Genomic DNA, 12,436 nt, shown 5'->3' with positions numbered 1-12,436 from the left:
ATTATATCACATTAAATAAATCGCAAAACAATTGTTGCACTTAAATACTGAAATGACAAGGACAAAATTAAAAAGCATTTTGATTAGAATGTGGGAATTGAAAATTATTCAATTGACATTGTGTCACAATGATTGTGAGAGGGATATGACTAGAAAAATTCTTAAAGCTAGTCATTGCGACGAGAAGAAGCAGAATGGGATTTTTTTTTCTTCGTAAACCACTTGGAAGACAACATGGATTCAGGGATCTCCCAGTCATTTAAAAGACCTCGTCTTATTCTATCTCAAAAACATGCTTACCGAATAAGCTGGGGCAACATCACAAAACTAAACAATTCAATCAATCAAAATTTTCTGAATAAAATTCAGACCATCTGTCGTCGCCTCGTCGAGTAGCGCGTCGCCTCGTCGAGTAGCGCGTCGCCTGCTCTTGGCCTCTTGCTCTTGACTTCTTAATTCTTACACGACAGGCAATTATAGGGTTAGGCACGTTAATAACATAGGTATGCAACCAACGACACCTATCGAGTATTGATAAGGTCTTCAAAAAACTATACGAAAAATGGGATTTAAAGTGTAAAAAAACATCGATTTTACGATTTGTATAGTATCACACACAATATTTTATTAGGCAAAATTCCCGGAAAAAACCCGGTTTTGGTCAAATCCCGGCGTTTCTCCCGGGTGCCACTCCAAAATCCCGGCTAGTTGGCAACACTGGGAGTGTTTGGGAGGGGCCAAATCAACGCGCTGAAAGACTAACACATAGTTTTGCTATAAATTGTTGAATTTTTTTACAATTAGATTTAGTAGGCGTATTTAAAAAAGGTTTTCACTTTCTGGGCAATTTATTTGAGCATCACAACATTCAAATAAGTTAATTTAATTAAATTAACTGATACAAATTCTGGTTAAGGAAAAACTGGAAAACACATCCGCCGTGTTTTAACATTTAAGAAAAAAAGGCCAAAGAGCTGCAGCAGAAACGAGATGTAAAAAATACGGATTCGATAGAAGAAATGAAAAACTTTGTTTCGCACGATTTGAAAAGGATCCAATCTCAGCAAAAATCTTTGGCTTTGCACATCAGCGCCTGTGAGGTATTATACTTCCTGAAAGAAAATTTAGATTTTTCGGTCTTGCTAATTATGATTATTCACCCAATTTAGATCGTAATGAAACGACAGTCAGGAATACTTGAAGAGCTTCTTGAGTTACAGGAAGACGCGATGTCTGGCACTAAAATGAAAGAATACCTGGCTTTTCTGGAAGATTCTATAGCTCGCCAATTTAATTTGGCCACCATTCTCAGATTGTGCTGTCTCCATTCGATAATGGATGACGGTTTGCCTGAAAAGGAAATATCATTTTCTTCAGAGACGATTATTGCAAGCGTACGGATATAGACACTTAGCAACTTTGCATTACCTCCAGCGGTTGGGATTGTTTAACCAACGTGATTCTAAAATGATTAGCTTGGAACCTTTACTGCCTGATAGACTCGCGCGTGTCGCACACGCCGCCTCTTTTAGATCAGAACGCATGCGGTTTCGGAAAATCTGCCAACGTTTAAATCTATTGCCGCTAGACGAGTCTTCCCAACCCAATCCATGTGCTAAAAGTAGTCAACATTCGAGTTACGTTTTCCGAGGAGTTTACACACCTCTTGTTTACCATTTTGTTGAAAGATGTCTCAAAGAGAAAGAACCGTCATTGGGTGACTACGTTCGCTGTTTTGGTAACAATTTGCAGATTGGAGATTGTAGTCATCCTCAGTGGGGCGCTCTTAGAAAGATTTTGGTCTGCTTCATCGGTGGTGTTACTTCAGCTGAAGTTGCTTCCCTTGACATTTTGTCTCGCCAGCTTGGTCGTAAGATAGTATCTAACAGCCTTGGCGTTTTGGAAAAGGCGAAAACCCAAACTAGTTCAGTGTGACTGCCCATATATCATCCCAGAAAACTTGTGGAAATATGGTCCAGCTCTTGCAGGTTTCATTCCACCAACCAACAAAGAAGAAATATTCATGCATTTGATCGTGAAGCAAAGTCATTTTTTCCACAATTCTTCACAATATACACTATTGACTCACAAAAAACACGTTTTCAACTAATCAAGGCATGAGTCTCTTTCGAATTTCGAGGTAATTCAATTGAGACAGCAGACGGCAGTCTGCTTTCCATGAAAAAAGAAAAGACTTGGGGATTGGGCGTACGACGCGTCAAGGACGTTGCCGTGCGTCAGGGTTGACACCCTAGCGGTTTTGTACCAAAGCGCAGCAGCCGCTTCGGTCCCAACCCTACTCACCCGATAAAGGAGTGAAAAACATCTATAGCGTCGTAGCTCACAGATACGTAGAAAATTACGGAATACTGATTTCTTTTACGTCTTTATTTACACGTTTCAAACACCATCAGCAAGAGCTGCTTATCAATCTGTACAGAAAATGTGTGTGTTAATACATCCCCACTATGTTATGAATGAGAAACGAAAATATGCAGTTGATAAAATATCAGTGAGCGGAAGAGAAAATCCCGATGACATCCGGTCAATCTTTTGTCCCAGTTGTTCTAGTGGCAGACGCAAATTTCGGATCAATTCGACTCACAAGATTCCAGTGAGACAGAAAAAAGAGAACACTCTCATCAATGGCTGTCTGCGTCAGTAACGTCAAATTATTTATAGGGAAAACACAGCGAAATCTGGCAAGCGGACTTTCGGAAATTCCGTAAGTGCAGGAGGGATGATTAACGGAGCGTTGTTCCAGATCCGTGTAGTTCAATAAAACTCACAAGTGGAGTAGGTACCAGACCCTCGTAGTTTAGAGCGTATCGTTTAATGGCTTTTGCGGCAATGCATTTGAGACTCAATTTACTTTGAGTCCGTAATATAATTTCAGCTACGCCTAGGAAGCATACAGCTGATGTTTTTAAAAACAATAAAGATGGATTTAATATGCAGTCAATGAAACAAACCTGTTGTTGCTGCATCAAACGGAGTTTCACCGTACGAATTAACGGCATCCATATGCGCGCCAGCTTCAATTAATCTGATGTAATTGTGATTAGCTTAACTAAACTGAATAACAAAACTATTGAAGTACTTTACGTCATTATGATAGAGTGTAGGGTTACAAAATCGCTGATCGGTTTCGGATATCCAACTATCAGATGCAAAGGCCTATAAATAAACATTTAAAATGTTTATGGCTGACAACCAATAACATTATACCACAGGATTGTTTTGCCCTACGTATTTCGTCGATGATCCATTGCGTTCACGTCAAATCCACATTGTATCAGCAATTTGCATGTAGAAGCACAAGGAAACCTAGTAGAAATATCTTTCCCAATGCTTTAAACCAAAGAAAAAAAAAAAAAAAAAAACTGTGAACTTTGTTTTACCTGCAGATGTCGACAGTATGAAACTCATCAACAGGGGTATCAGCACTGGCGGCTAAATGCAATAAAGATGAACCTTCTTTGGAACGGACGTTGAGTCGGTTTAATTTAAAAACGTGTCGGTAAATGGTGTGTTCTTGCTGTGAACTAGCCTTAGACAGTAATTTGGTAGTGATGGTTACCAAATAAAGAGCTGTTGTTACATTGCAATCCATTTCCTCCTGTTAAAGAATTTCAAATTAAACAATAGAATGCACCATATTCAATTAAAGGAACAAACAAATAAGATAGAATAGGTGACGTACTGCAATTACTTCAACGTCGTCTTTAGGGCCAGGATTGGAAATTTTTGTTTGATTTCGCTCAAGTTCCATTGCTGTTGATGCTAAGACTTCTTCCAGCACATTAAAAGGTAATTCTAATCCAACGTGTAATACCTTTAGAGATTTAAAAAAATAGTTTATATAATGGAAGCATTCGGATCGTTTTCATCAAACCTGAGAGAAAACTTGGGCGAATCGAAGAAGGTCTTTAGAAACAGTCAGTTGCATCCGCTGGCGAAGGCGAAGTGCATGAAGCCAAAGGGAGATACAGCGATCAAAGCGGGCATCATCAGCAAACACAGCACCACGAAACACGATTGGATGAGGAAGTTCCGGATTGTTTATACTCAGTATGCGCTCGCGAATGACTAGGCTCTCCATATGAATGGCGTTGGGATTGTGACGAATGGATTCTAGTTCAGCTAAGGTTTGCACTTCTCTCCAGTTCTCGTAGGCTTCAATTGGATCAACGGGTTGCTTAGGCACGATCTGTTGAGGATCCTTCAAATCGCATCTAAGCACAACATTCGGTAAACGAACGATTAGCAAAAACATTTTTCTTCTTCTTCTGGATAATTACCTCCATGGCACGATGCAAATAATTATAAGCCAGATCGATGTTGTAGCTGTCTTTATCGTTAGCAAAGGAAGCTCCAAGAAGCTCTAGAGCTTCTATTCTTTCACGCCGACTAAATTCAGGTCGTGTCATGAGATAGTCAACTACTCCAGATTTTGTTCTTTCAGCGGCACACAGTAACGGGGACATCCCTTGTTCGTTAAGGGTAATTTTAGTGCCATATTCGATTAACTCACGAACAATCGCGACATGCCCACACTCCGCGGAAAAGTGCAGCGCTGTCGCTCCACAGTGTGCCTTTTGATTCGGATCTGCTCCTTGTTCCAATAAACATTTTACCACTTCCAAGTGTCCTTTGAATGCTGCGATCATCAGGCAGGTATTATTGTACTTATTGGCCAGGTGAATATCGGCTTTGTGTTCTATCAAATATTTGACAATGTCCAACCGTCCATCAAACGACGCCGCCCGAAGAGGGGTTGAAAATGTCTTCGTTGGGTGGTTGACATCAGCCCCTGCTTTAACCAAGGCCTTAACAACCTTCAGATGACCAGCCCCTGAAAGAAAATTTCCCATTAAATTGATGCTGAAACTCAACAAATTAACTTTCTTACCTGCTGCACACCAAAGCGGACTAGCACCTTCAATCAAATATCCATCAAACTTTACATCTCCCTCTTGTTCAATGTTTGGTTTGAACTGACTCAGAAGCATTTTGACCACACTTTCCTTGCCATTGCGAGCTGCTATCAGTAGTGGCGTACATCTCTGACCTTGCTCTTCTGTAATCTATTCAAGCAACCAAAAAAGGTAAAAAATTATATGTTAACTTATAAAAGGACCATGTTTAGCGAACAGAATAGATTATTTTTCAGGTATGATTCATTATTAACATTATTTTTGAAAATTAATTAATAACAAAATAGTAACATCATCACAATAATTATTTGACATGTCAAAATGGAATACTGCATCAGAAACATGGAGATACCCTGAAACATGTAATATGCACATTTAGAATTTACAATTAAATGATAAACTTTTACTAGGAAAAAAATTGAGAAAGAATTTTAGAAAATACCTGGCTCAGTAATTCAGACTGCTGGGACTGGTTGAGCTCCGAGAGGAGCGCATACAGGGTAATTGCTAGGCCATCTCTCGCAGCGAAGAAAATCCTTTCTCGAAGTGTTTCAATACGAAGAAGTTCGGAATCTTCCTTTCCACTCATTATGCTTGGGCCATTTCACTTTCGTTAGGAGCAACAGAGAAAAAATGTACAAATTGGATTCCTTTTGTTGCAAAGAATTATTTTAGTAGACGACAGAGCAGCAGACTACGTTTCAGATTTTTTGTTTCTTTCGAGGCATTGTTGACGGAAATAGAATAAAAAGAAGCTGCGCAGAATGCCACTTCCCTTCCCTTTTGCCTTGCAACTTGCAAGTTTCTTTTACTCAAGTGCGCGGATAAGGAGGCCGACTAGCCGGCCGCTATTAACTCGCCCCAGGCTTTATATTCCCCGCATATTGGACGAAATTTGAGCGTTGACCAATCCCTGCACGCCAGACCAAGTCCCCTTCCCTTCTTTTACGTCACAGATTGGAGACGGGATCGACTGACGTGGAAGTACTTGTACTTTACGAATTTTTTCTTAGCCTGGTGATGGTAACGAATTTTTATTTTACGCATTCGAGTTATCGTAAATAGAATATCAAGATGTGATGTGTTATAGTATCGCTTCACATTTACTGGAACCGCCAGTGTTCTGAAACAAGCCATTGACCTCGGTCAATGACTTGAGCTTCCGATCTTAAGAAAAAAAAAAAAAATAGAGAAAAAAATCAGAATTAAGAATATAGTTAATATTTTTCTTGGCTGAGCCAACTACTTGTGTATTTTGACTTTTGCACCATGAATGTTGCATCACCTTCTCCTTTTACCTCTTCTTCTCAGTCAACTAACATATGGATTAGAGCATGGAAGCTCTCTCACAAGTGTGGTGAAATTACACAACCCTCTAAGTTGAGCTTTTCTTCTCAATTACAAAGATTGAACTTCATTGACTTAACCTGATACCTGGACTTCTTGGATATTGACTTCAACATGAATACCGAAGAAATTTTATTTGACAACCTGCTGGATACTTCTGTTGACGGAAATGTGTTTCTCGAAGATTTAATTGAAGATCCAGCTGCCAATGTATTGGAACAAGCCATGAAGGAGAATATGGTATATTTTTACTTCTGCATATTTGTTTGTTAAGTTCATACATATTAAGTATTTGCTGCTTTAGATGGAGGTCTGGGAGTCAAGTGACTATGAACTACTGAATTCTCCTATTGCTGGTGAACTCAAATTTGATGACATCACACAATCAACTAACTACCTGGAATGGATCAATTGGGATCAAAAAGAAAAAACTGATAACATTATCCCTGCCTCTAACAGTTCTGACAGTGGCCTTTCTAGTGATTTCCATTATGACCAGCAGCTCTCTCCATGTATGTATTAATGCTTCAGTTAAACTTTCAAGAAATTTTGTAATTCTAAATGAACTAAATGTAACTTCCAGCTAATGAAATGGATCGTTCTACACCGACTGGATCTCCTACCGGTGGTGGCGGCGGCGGCAGCTCAATCTGTAGTAGCGTTGACGTAGATAGTGTCAGCAGTCCTGATACCTTATGCCCCTCATCACCATGCTCCGACATCCATTTGATCGACGATGCTGCCGATATCGAAATCAATTCTTCCAAGTCCATATCCTCACCTGCGATACCCCCAAAACCCACAAGTTCTCCATTGGTCTTTCCCGTATCTCTCAAAGATTTGAATCTTCGCGAAATTAAAGCGGTGAAAATCATTCGAAATGGTTCCACTTTGGTTTCTAGCGCTGCCTCGGCGGTTCTAGGTGGAATCAAATCCACCTCGGCCCAAGTCCCTGACGCTATTAAAAAACTATTGGGTCCAGTTCAACTTTCTGTTTCTTCGGCTCCAACATCGTCTTCAACGAAAACTTCATATCCTCCAATCCTGCTTTCAGGTAGGCAAAATGAACTAAGTAAATAAATATTTTAAAGTAAATTACGAGAAAAGAAAATATACGGTATTATAATATTCTAATGGATTTCAGACGAAGAACGCCGTCTTTTAGCCAAGGAAGGTGTTGAACTGCCAAGCCATTACCCTCTCACCAAACACGAAGAGCGAGAACTTAAACGCATCCGCCGCAAAATCCGCAATAAAATTTCGGCACAAGATTCTAGGAAAAGGAAGCGCGTCTACATGGACGGTCTAGAAGATCGAGTTAAGCTGTGCTCTGATGAGAATATGTCGCTTCAAAAGCGCATCCGTTTGCTCGAAACGGAGAATAAATCGCTGTTATCGCAACTGAAAAGGCTTCAAAGCATCCTGACAGGTCAGGGTGGAAATCAAGCTTCGCCTACAGTTGCAGCAATAACAGCGGCCTCTACTACGGCAGGAACTAATACCAACACCAACAGTAAAGAGGGGCTTTCTACTACCAGCAACACGGCGCAGCCAGCCACCTGCCTTCTGGTGCTGATGCTCTCATTTGCGCTTTTCCTCTTGCCGAACTTAAGACCAGACTCCAATAAGAGTCTTACAGATGGCCGGACAAACTCAGCTGCTTCTCAAATGGCACAATCGATGATGAAAATGCCACCATTTGCCGGTAAGAAAACTTGCACGGCAAATAAATCTGTTTCAGAAGGATTTATATATTTTGTTTGTTTGTTATGTTGTTTTTTGCCTTCCGTACATAGGTCGTTCCAGAGCATTGTTACAAGATACATTGGCTTTGGATGCTGACTCTGACATGACAGACATTGAGCTCCTCGAAATTGCCTTGGGTGGAGAAGTGGTTGTTGGGGAAGAAGATGAAGAAGATGAGAGCGGACTATACGTCCCTCTGCCTCTCGGTCCACTAGCTATGCCTGGAGGCAAGAATGATGTTCTTAAGAGCCAATGGGGTCAGAAGTTTGGCAAGCAGTATCCCGCCAACCCGAAACGAAGCGTTCCGGCTTTCTTACTAGAACACGATTACCATTCAGCTGATCCCACTGCCAAGCGTGCACGCTTCAAAGAAATTTGGGAAGAAGTTGAGACCATCGTGCCTCCTGCTCCCATTTCTAATGTGTATTCCGGGGCCACGAAGGAATCAAATCAATCACAACTGTACGGTGAACTTGCTGAGCTTGCGCGCGGACAGAATATCGTGGTCCGTATCTCGTCAGAGGAGCTATGAAAACTTAAATTGAAATGATACTCGTCGTTGTTCCTTTAAACGTCGAGATGCTTGTGATCCTCGGTGTTGCCTTCTTCCTCCCTCTTCCGCATCATCCGACCTGTCTCAGCCTGCTTACACTGGACCCATTCCCTTGTCAAATCCTTTAATTGGTGCTGGTCTAAGTAGATGATAGAGATGCAACAACCTCATCCCTTCAAAATCTACTTGTTCCCTTTTCAACTTTATTTTCTAAAATTAGTATGGCCAATTCCATTACTGGCTTTTAGTTGGCGGTGGGTAATTTCCGTGTGCAATTCTGTCCGTTCGAAAGACAATTTCCAACGTCAGCACCTCTCCATTATAGTGTTAGACTTGTTAGGTATGTTACTCCTATTCCCTACTCTGTATTCATCCCCTCTCCGTCTTTGGTGAATATTCAGAATCTTAGCACTTGAACGAATCAGGGGAATATGAAATTAGGGTCAAGTGAACTTCCTGTTTGTTGTGTCCTCGCATCAATGCAACCATTATTATTATTTTTTTTTTTCTGTTTTGTTTGATTTTTAAAAGTTCTTGTTGCAACTTGAGTTTACTTTAAAATTAACATTAACGTTTGCTGTCATATCTCATAATTATCCCAAGATGTGAGCTCCTATTCAAACCTTGCATAATTTTTTTTTTGTCTTGTTTGTTGTCCTCTTCCAATATTTTTACACGACATTAGCCAGCAAATGCGCTATTTGTTATCTATATATTGTGTTTGACCCTAAATCACAGATTTCGTATTTCCCCTCCCGTGATGGTGTTTCTAAGAAAACAGTTTTATATAATAAACCAAAAATGTTAATGGGATTGAAGACAATTTTTCTTTTATGTTATAGTAGTAAGATATTATATTGTTCAATGGGCTTAATATTCGAGAATGAAATGCCAAGAAGTGGTATACTTTTAATTATTAATTTATTGGTTAAATATAATATTTTTTTGAAAAATGCGCGGAACGACAAGAGATCTTTCTCTGCTTATAGAGCGACAAAGTCTATACTTGATATGTTTACACGTTGCGAAATTTTCCACTATATTGCGAACGATAAAATTTCTGAACGCCTAATTTTAATTCACTCAACAACCTAAAGTTGAAATCAGAGTTCAGAGGTAACCTAGTGTTGAATGCAAACAAGCTTCTACCATCTAGTGACATTTAAGTTCAGTGAAATAAATACCGAAGACCTTGAAAATTGGAAAACGTTAACTGACACGTTTTTGTTTTAATTTATTTTTTAAATGTCAGACGATGGCATTTCTCGTTTCTAAAAACATTCATTATTAATTGATCGCTTGGGGTGAATAAGGGTGAATAGCTGATTAACTGATTAATTGATCGTTTTTAAAAGAGAATTCTTTAAAAAAACTAGGCAACGCTGCAGATGAGCCAGCGCCACCAAGTCCAAGCGGAAGGCAAGGCAAGTAAAGTTTGCAGTACTGTATATCTTTTCTTTTGGTTTATGGTGCCCTTGCTGCAACCATGAAGGTATTGTAATGTTCCAGTGAACATATTCCATTTGATTTGTATTAGTATCTCTAGATTAGTTTCCATTGCTAAATTTCAAAGTTCTGTGTTTTATGAGTTTGAGAAATTTCCTGTAATGGATGTTCTAGATTTAAAACGATGTGTCGAGCCGGGACGGAACACGTCTCGATGGTATTTAATGACAGTTTCATGCTTGTCATTGTTTTCACGTATATAGTGTTCTAAGTGTAGTGCACTGAAAGTTTTCGAAGAAACGAACATTCTGACGTAAAAATCAGATAAACGAAAACTTACTTGTTTATTTCTTCTAGTTGAACATCAGCTACCCCGCCACCGGGGCACAGAAATTGGTCGATATTGAAGATGAACGTAAAGTTCGAATCTTCTATGAGAAACGCATGGGTGCCGAAGTTGAGGCTGATGGTCTCGGAGATGAATGGAAAGGATATGTATTCAGGATTGCTGGTGGCAACGACAAACAAGGTTTCCCAATGAAACAGGGTATCCTCACCACAGGTAATGGCTTTTTTTTTTGTATTTGTACTCCTTGTCCACTCTCCCATTACAGACACAGATTAATTACTGTGTTTGGAAGTAAGAAAGGGTGGTAGAATGAAGTCATCTTTAATTTGGGGACTTTGAGTTTAGTGATATTTCCTCAGTGTACGGATGAAACATTGTATCATGTAGGGTCACGTCAGTGGCACTGTTAATATTGGAGTCTGATCATTGTGTGTATTTCAACATAATAGGTCGTGTTCGACTCCTGTTCTCCAAAGGGCATTCCTGCTTCCGTGAGAGACGAACTGGTGAAAGGAGGCGTAAGTCAGTCAGGGGTTGCATCGTTGATGCTAATCTTTCTGTTTTGGCCGTTGTTGTTGTGAAGAAGGGTGAACAGGTACGCTACATCATATGGTTTTGAATCTGACATTTCGTACACTAAACTAAATATTCCCCAGGAAATCCCTGGCTTGACTGACGTCACCGTGCCTAAGCGTTTGGGCCCTAAACGTGCGTCAAAGATCCGCAAACTCTTCAACCTCGCCAAGGAAGATGATGTTAGGCAGTATGTTATCAAGCGACCATTGCCCAAGAAGGAAGGAAAGAAACAACGTTTCCGTTCTCCTAAAATCCAGCGTTTGGTTACCCCAGTTGTTCTTCAAGTGAGTGAAATACCATGTTCATTTTTAAACATTACTTTCTCAGTACCATTACAAGCATTGCTTGGGTCCAAAGACAGTATTGAAGTGTTGGATGAAGATCATCTGGTTTTGAGTTTTGTGTCCTATGTGAAGGTGTAGTACTGCATTGTTTCATTTTCAATTTTATTTCCTCTATAGCGCAAACGTCACCGCATGGCACTGAAGAAGAAACGTGTCGTCAACAGACGCGAACAGGCTGCCGAATACGCCCGCCTATTGGCTCTCCGTACCAAGGAGGCTAAAGTTAAGCGAGCAGAGGAGGTAAAGCGCCGCCGCTCCCGATCTGCGTCCAAATCTTCCGTTGGTACACAATAGAAAGTGTTTCGGCTGATTAAAATCCCAACATCTGTATGCCGATTTTCTAATGTGAAATACATGGGCGGAACGCAATATTCTTTTCATTTGCTTACTATTTTATATTTTACATTTCATTGGAAGTAATTTTAAGGCTTATTTTTTATCCCAGATTCACGATCTATAGATTTTATATAAACAGGCCTTGATTGTTCTCTTAGTCTTTCTTGTGCAACTCCATGCTTTTTCCCAGGGCGAATAGTGACTGTTTTGGGGGGCAAATTAACTGGTCGTGGATAAGGGTTTCTGTAGTGCAGAGCTGTAGAAGTACCATTTAGACATGTTTATAATCTTAAATGATAAAAGTAGTACATTACCCATTTCAAGCCTTGCTTCTGCTTCTTGAAGATGATCTTTGATGGTTTGAGGCCCTTGCACATTTCTGTTTACGAGAAACCAATGTTTAGTCTCGTTCAAAATGTATTTTCTTTCTTCTTCAGTATTATTAGGGTTGACGGCATTCCACGATCGACCTACTTGCAATATTTTTTTGTAAAGGCTCAGTGTTTGCCTTTTCAAAGAAGAGCTGCCAGCCATGACGAAATTCTCAAAAGGATTGCGTTTTCGTCACAAATCTTTAAAAAAAATACCGTTAAGTATTAATTCAAACAAATTTAGCTTTAGAGGGAAAAATGTAATACATGATAGTAATTTCACAAAATCCTCCACGAATACAGTTGGGGACTCTAATTCTCTCTTTAACGTTTTGTTTTGATCCCGCAAATTTGTTTTCTTGCCAATTTAACTCAACAGGGCCAAGACACGACTCATCTGACCGATGGTACGCAGAGCCCTCTGTGCGTAG

At 39.9% G+C, this 12,436-nt stretch overlaps 3 protein-coding genes, 1 long non-coding RNA gene and 1 pseudogene across 6 annotated transcripts; 3 read left to right on the top strand and 2 right to left on the bottom strand.

Moving 5' to 3' along the window:
• The first annotated feature begins 88 nt into the window (after positions 1-88).
• LOC116922780 lies at positions 89-3,608 on the top strand (annotated as a pseudogene).
• Positions 2,374-5,743, bottom strand: LOC116932003 (protein fem-1 homolog B). Its single transcript, XM_045173317.1, has 10 exons — positions 5,380-5,743; positions 4,913-5,087; positions 4,275-4,855; positions 3,896-4,222; positions 3,704-3,835; positions 3,402-3,619; positions 3,250-3,327; positions 3,106-3,177; positions 2,973-3,046; positions 2,374-2,902 (listed from the first exon to the last, which is right to left on the bottom strand). The coding sequence occupies exons 1-10, from the start codon at positions 5,524-5,526 to the stop codon at positions 2,745-2,747; spliced, it is 1,962 nt and encodes a 653-aa protein (XP_045029252.1). The 5' UTR covers positions 5,527-5,743; the 3' UTR covers positions 2,374-2,744.
• Positions 5,744-5,797: 54 nt separating this feature from the next.
• LOC116932015 (cyclic AMP-responsive element-binding protein 3-like protein 3) lies at positions 5,798-9,396 on the top strand. Of its 3 annotated transcripts, none has more exons than XM_032939718.2 (6): positions 5,798-5,921; positions 6,344-6,524; positions 6,589-6,796; positions 6,868-7,356; positions 7,429-7,989; positions 8,081-9,396. In XM_032939718.2, exons 2-6 carry the CDS (start codon positions 6,399-6,401, stop codon positions 8,560-8,562), a joined length of 1,866 nt encoding a protein of 621 aa, XP_032795609.1. In that variant the 5' UTR covers positions 5,798-5,921; positions 6,344-6,398; the 3' UTR covers positions 8,563-9,396. The 3 variants fall into 3 exon arrangements, with proteins under 3 accessions (XP_032795609.1, XP_032795617.1, XP_032795602.1); XM_032939726.2 differs by having other exon boundaries at positions 5,805-5,960; positions 6,868-7,338; XM_032939711.2 differs by having other exon boundaries at positions 5,805-5,960.
• Positions 9,397-9,947: 551 nt separating this feature from the next.
• Positions 9,948-11,667, top strand: LOC116932108 (40S ribosomal protein S6). Its single transcript, XM_032939844.2, has 5 exons — positions 9,948-10,075; positions 10,387-10,591; positions 10,828-10,973; positions 11,035-11,238; positions 11,416-11,667. Exons 1-5 carry the CDS (start codon positions 10,070-10,072, stop codon positions 11,590-11,592), a joined length of 738 nt encoding a protein of 245 aa, XP_032795735.1. The 5' UTR covers positions 9,948-10,069; the 3' UTR covers positions 11,593-11,667.
• A 153-nt stretch (positions 11,668-11,820) lies between these two features.
• LOC116932158 lies at positions 11,821-12,377 on the bottom strand. Its single transcript, XR_004399367.2, has 4 exons — positions 12,273-12,377; positions 12,109-12,206; positions 11,949-12,013; positions 11,821-11,890 (listed from the first exon to the last, which is right to left on the bottom strand). It is a non-coding gene; the product is annotated as an uncharacterized LOC116932158 (long non-coding RNA).
• Between the last annotated feature and the right edge of the window lie 59 nt (positions 12,378-12,436).

The sequence above is a fragment of the Daphnia magna genome, linkage group LG1, assembly GCF_020631705.1.
Source record: "Daphnia magna isolate NIES linkage group LG1, ASM2063170v1.1, whole genome shotgun sequence".
Lineage (NCBI taxonomy): Eukaryota > Metazoa > Arthropoda > Branchiopoda > Diplostraca > Daphniidae > Daphnia > Daphnia magna.
Note: the sequence above shows the minus strand (reverse complement) of the source record. Positions and strands in the feature narration are given on the sequence as shown.

What these genes read in the sequence shown, in the direction of transcription:
- LOC116932003 (XM_045173317.1), bottom strand. Translation starts at nt 5,526, where the DNA reads ATGAGTGGAAAGGAAGATTCCGAACTTCTTCGTATTGAAACACTTCGA. An exon ending in TCCGCTTTGGTGTGCAGCAG is followed by an intron (nt 4,856 to 4,912) that starts GTAAGAAAGTTA and finishes ATTTTCTTTCAG; the next exon opens with GGGCTGGTCATCTGAAGGTT. An exon ending in TCGCCCAAGTTTTCTCTCAG is followed by an intron (nt 3,836 to 3,895) that starts GTTTGATGAAAA and finishes AAATCTCTAAAG; the next exon opens with GTATTACACGTTGGATTAGA.
- LOC116932015 (XM_032939718.2), top strand. Translation starts at nt 6,399, where the DNA reads ATGAATACCGAAGAAATTTTATTTGACAACCTGCTGGATACTTCTGTT. An exon ending in AAGCCATGAAGGAGAATATG is followed by an intron (nt 6,525 to 6,588) that starts GTATATTTTTAC and finishes TTGCTGCTTTAG; the next exon opens with ATGGAGGTCTGGGAGTCAAG. An exon ending in AGGTAGGCAAAATGAACTAA is followed by an intron (nt 7,357 to 7,428) that starts GTAAATAAATAT and finishes AATGGATTTCAG; the next exon opens with ACGAAGAACGCCGTCTTTTA.
- LOC116932108 (XM_032939844.2), top strand. An exon ending in TTGTGAAGAAGGGTGAACAG is followed by an intron (nt 10,974 to 11,034) that starts GTACGCTACATC and finishes AATATTCCCCAG; the next exon opens with GAAATCCCTGGCTTGACTGA. An exon ending in TTACCCCAGTTGTTCTTCAA is followed by an intron (nt 11,239 to 11,415) that starts GTGAGTGAAATA and finishes TTTCCTCTATAG; the next exon opens with CGCAAACGTCACCGCATGGC.